This window comes from Penaeus chinensis, chromosome 1, assembly GCF_019202785.1.
Source record: "Penaeus chinensis breed Huanghai No. 1 chromosome 1, ASM1920278v2, whole genome shotgun sequence".
In the NCBI taxonomy this organism is placed as follows: Eukaryota; Metazoa; Arthropoda; class Malacostraca; order Decapoda; family Penaeidae; genus Penaeus; species Penaeus chinensis.
In genome coordinates, this window is record NC_061819.1 from 10,071,606 (window position 1) to 10,076,195 (window position 4,590).

A 4,590-nucleotide genomic window follows, 5' to 3' on the forward strand; every position below is an offset into this window, starting at 1 on the left:
CTTTTTTTTTTATTATTATTATTATTATAGTATGAGAGAGATGTTGTTTTCTTACCTCTGTCATTGAAACCGTTTTCCTCCTCTCAGTTAATACAGAAGTCCTTATCATTGACCAACTTCTCAAAGTGATGAAAACCCATATTATTTCATAGCAGCACTTAGTGTCTATATGTGCAACAGAGATTGTATTGTACCAAGAAAAGTGGAATGCAACTGTAACTGCAATAACACTGTTCCAAAAACGAGTCAATAGGGTTGCAGCGCGAGGTCTTTTGAGTCTCCTGGAACGAGTCAAGGTGAGTCACTTGCTTCAGACGAATCATCCTGAAAACTGCTGTATGTTGTGGATGTCCTGCCTTGCAAAGAAAAATTAATTAATGGATTAATTAATTTTTGAAAGATGAATAAAGCACGTGTATTTTGAGTGATGTGTTTGGCAGCATGTCGAGTTGTGTTGGTTGTCACCTCAGAGAAGCTCCTGTGGGAATGTAGATGGTGTCAACTTGCTTCTTTCTTTCTTTTTTTATTTGTTTTTTTATTTGTAATGGACTTGTTTCTGAGTTATGTTGTTGTGAGCACCATACCTGATTATTTAATGTTTGTATTCTACAATTTAAATACGGTATAAGCATATTTGAGTTGATGTTTATTCCATTTTCTAGAATCAGTATGATCTTTATCAACAAATTTTATTTATTATAAGATATCAAAAATCTTGTTTGATTTTGTAACCATTATTTCCAAGCAATTTGTAGCACCACTTTAGCATGGATGGAATGCTTGATAATTTTATTATGCATTACACTGTAGAATACTTATTATAATCTGTAAAATAAAATGTCCTTGTCCTTGTATTTCTGATTGTAAGCTCATTGAAATATCTAGAAAAATTTGCCAGTATTATTATCAGATTAAACAATTGGAAATCAGGTATGGTCTACTTAATGTAACTTAGTAGCTTCCAGATGGAAATGTGATAATTTGCAAGTTTGTTTGCTATGTAAAGTTGTCTTGGTATGTTGCAAGTGGAGTTGAACTGGCATTCGCTAATGCTAGGCTCATGTGCCAAGAGCTGGTTGGCTAAACTCTTCATGATGGGACTTGCAGAGCTTTGCATTAGTGTAAACCAGCTTCTCACTAACAATTTTCACTCCTTAATCCAAATGCCAGATTACTTTGGCTATTAACCCTAATTTATAGATGCACTTGAAAGTTTAAGACATTTAACACCACCGTTTTCAAACTTTTAACACATTACAATTAACAGTTTGCCACTATAACTCCACTTGATTTTTTTTTTTTTTTTTTCTTGTTATTTTGTTTTTGCCTGTGCCTATTTTTCCTTAATGATGTCTCTAGTGACCGAAGTTGTGCTGCGAGACTCCGAAAATGCTGCGGATATCGGGCGGACAGCGGATGGTGGATGCGCTTGCTAAACATTAAAAAACAAAACAAGAAAGATAAAGGCAAAATAAAACAATAAAAAGAGCATTAAAAGGAATAAAAACACCCCTATCGGTTCTAACCGTTGCCACCTCCACCCACCTCACCTCACCGCCCAGCACTTCCGCCCATACTACCTGCCTGCTTCACCGGGCCACTACCACCATGGGGTTGCAAGTTGGGATTTGCCATGGTTGTATCTTTAGAGTTCCAGCCAGCAAGCAGCAGCAAGGGATTGCGTGTTAGCCAGGCACTGTTGCATTTTACAATGATAGCTTTGTTCTTATCATACTCCTTTGTATTTTAACGTAATGTTTGAGGTTAACAATCCCCCCTCCCCCAACCCTCCCAACCCCATTTGTACCTCAGAGTAATGCAGATAGCACTGTTAGTGAGGGAAGAAAAGTTAAATAACAGTTTATATTTTATATATATATATATATATATATATATATATATATATATATATATTGCATACTGCATATTATAGGAATTCTGTTGCAGCTGTTTCTATCTCTGTTTAAGTAATACCCTCTGTTTTTGTATAGATTTGAATAGCTAGCTACTGCACTCTGTAGGAAAATCCCATTGGAATTTCCATAGAACCCGGTGATGATTTGGCCAGTGATTGCCAAGTAAAGGCAAGAATGGTTGTTAGTACTTTGATAGTAAGTGATACTTAATACTGTTTAGTTTTAGATTTCTCTACATAGTGGACCTTCAGTGGTAACTCCAGTCTCTTCATTCTGTGTGTGTATATATATATAAATATATATGTATGTATGGTGTCTCATATTTATGGTAATGTCTATTTGTGGCTTGTATTAATACAGTCTTGATTGCCATGCACTCATGAGTGATGGCAGGGATAGAAAAGTTTCATTTTGTATACATAGTCATTACCAGTTGCTGTCCAGCAATGCTCTCTCTTTATTGAGAGCAGATGCCTTGCTAAAAGTTGGGTTTCTTTGAAGGGATTTTGATTGATGCTTTAATCATTATTTTTATATGTTGTGGAGACCAAATACAATCTCAAACCAACAGTAGCGTTTCATTGTCAGTTTGTGCATGGTATGTGTTTGATTGCTACACTGTATAATATGCATGGCTTCCCCAAACTTGTGGGGACATTCACTACAAAGCACTTGCAAAGGAGTAACTCAGACGCCTGGCAGCAGCAAGTCTCAAATGACATGCACAGGTAATGTATTTTCTTTGGTAGTTGATTTGTACACACAATATTAGGTTAGACATTAACCATCCAGATGTTTATTTAACTGTTGCTGTTTAATATGACTAAACTGATACAGTTAATAACTTCACTTTTTAACAGGAATTATGAAAATGATTACTGTACTTTGTCCAGTCTCAGGAAGGAAAACCCAGAAACTCAACTCAAATTCAAGAGTACAACAGTTTGCCAGTTCTCTTTTAAGTAAATACAGTGAAATAGTATTAAAGGCAGCAAAATTCACAAAACAATTAGAAATGTAAGCAAGTTTGACAATTACAAAACATTTGTAATCTTAAGTATTAAGTATCAGATAATTTGAGTAAGCTAGAAAGATTGTGCATGAGAAGATTTATAAGTCTGGGATGAGTTGCCTGGTTTTTCTTTCCTGAAACTGGTGGATGCAGTTTAACTCAATATATTTGTAACAGACCAAGTTAAACTATGAAAGTTAGTGATATCATATACCAAAGGCTTTCATAGAAAGATGGAAACTACACTGACAAGTGTGACTATCTACAGTGTTTTATTATTTTTATTATTATAATTATTAATAATAATACCACTATTGATTATTGATTAGTATTACATATTTATATTGCTAAGGAAAAAAATACTTTTTACTTTGAGAGGTGGGGATACATTTTTTTTAAGATATACAAATATAACTTCGGTTTCAAGTATAGAAAAAAGAACATTCAAGGTAAAATCCATAAAAGGTATAAATGAGAACTAATTACTTTTCAAAGCAGGAGGAGCTCTTATTATTCCTTTTACCTTCTCTGTATTTGCTTCAATGAGCTCTGTTCAAGGTGAAGTTTACTATGATCACTATATATCTTTCTGTTTGAATGACATGGGATGTTCCCACTGTGATATGAAGTTTTTTAAAATTATATATTTTTTATATGAAACATAAATGTGTGATTATGAATATAGAGAATAGGGTGAGCAAAAAATTGTTGTTTCAGATTTTTATATGATACAATTAAATCAACTTTAATCCCCTAATAATAATATGACTGTTGTGAAGGTGCGAATGGTTCATCATTATTATCCATCTCTTCATAATTTCCTGTAGCTAGTCTTATCATGAAAGGATTTCGTTTAGATGGCAAGACAGATAGTGTAGATTTTACAGTACTACTTTCCTTCTATATAGATAACCCATTAGATCCATATCTCTTAGAAACAAGACTGGCATACTAATAATGTACTGATGTTGCAGGGGACTAGTGTACCATTTTTTGACCTCCAAGAGTTTTTAAACAATGATTCTGTGCCATAAAAAAAAAAAAAAAAAAGGGAGGTTGGTGACCAAATAACCGAGTAATCGGACAGGCTATACCTTTTGTGTTCACTGTTCTCCTTAACTGAGTTCCAGCAGTCGACCTGCGCCCTCAGCCCCCCCCACAGGAGCAGCAACAGGACCAGGAGGGCAGTGGGTGTATATGCTAGGATGCGGCCTTCATGCTCTAGTCTCTCCACGTGTCCTCACACTTCTATCCTCCCCCCAAGCAAGACTACCACAGCATCCCATGTTGATATTGTTGTTTCTCTGATGCATTTGCTGTAGTTCTTATTATTGATATTATTATTATCATTATTATTATTATTATTATTATTATTATTATCTTTTTTATTTTGCTAAGTGCATTATGTTCATTCATATTTATTTATATATATGTATGTAATATATATATATATATATTTTATATATATATATATATATATATGTATGTAATATATATATATATATATATATATATATATATATATATATATATATATATATATATATATAAAATGTATCTATATATATTACATACATATATATATATATATATATATATATATATATATATATATATATATATATATATATATATATATATATATATATATATATATATATA

At 32.9% G+C, this 4,590-nt stretch overlaps 1 protein-coding gene across 2 annotated transcripts in view; it reads left to right on the plus strand.

Annotated features, from left to right (window-relative positions):
- The window catches only part of LOC125025919 (ras-related protein Rab6), a gene marked incomplete in the record, with an annotated part of 29,366 nt that extends 25,018 nt beyond the window's left edge, over positions 1-4,348 (plus strand). The window contains 1 exon segment of one of the 2 annotated variants that reach the window (XM_047614268.1): positions 4,059-4,348. In XM_047614268.1, the coding sequence (XP_047470224.1) occupies positions 4,059-4,132 (74 nt within the window). 2 annotated transcript variants of the gene reach the window in all.
- Positions 4,349-4,590: the final 242 nt, after the last annotated feature.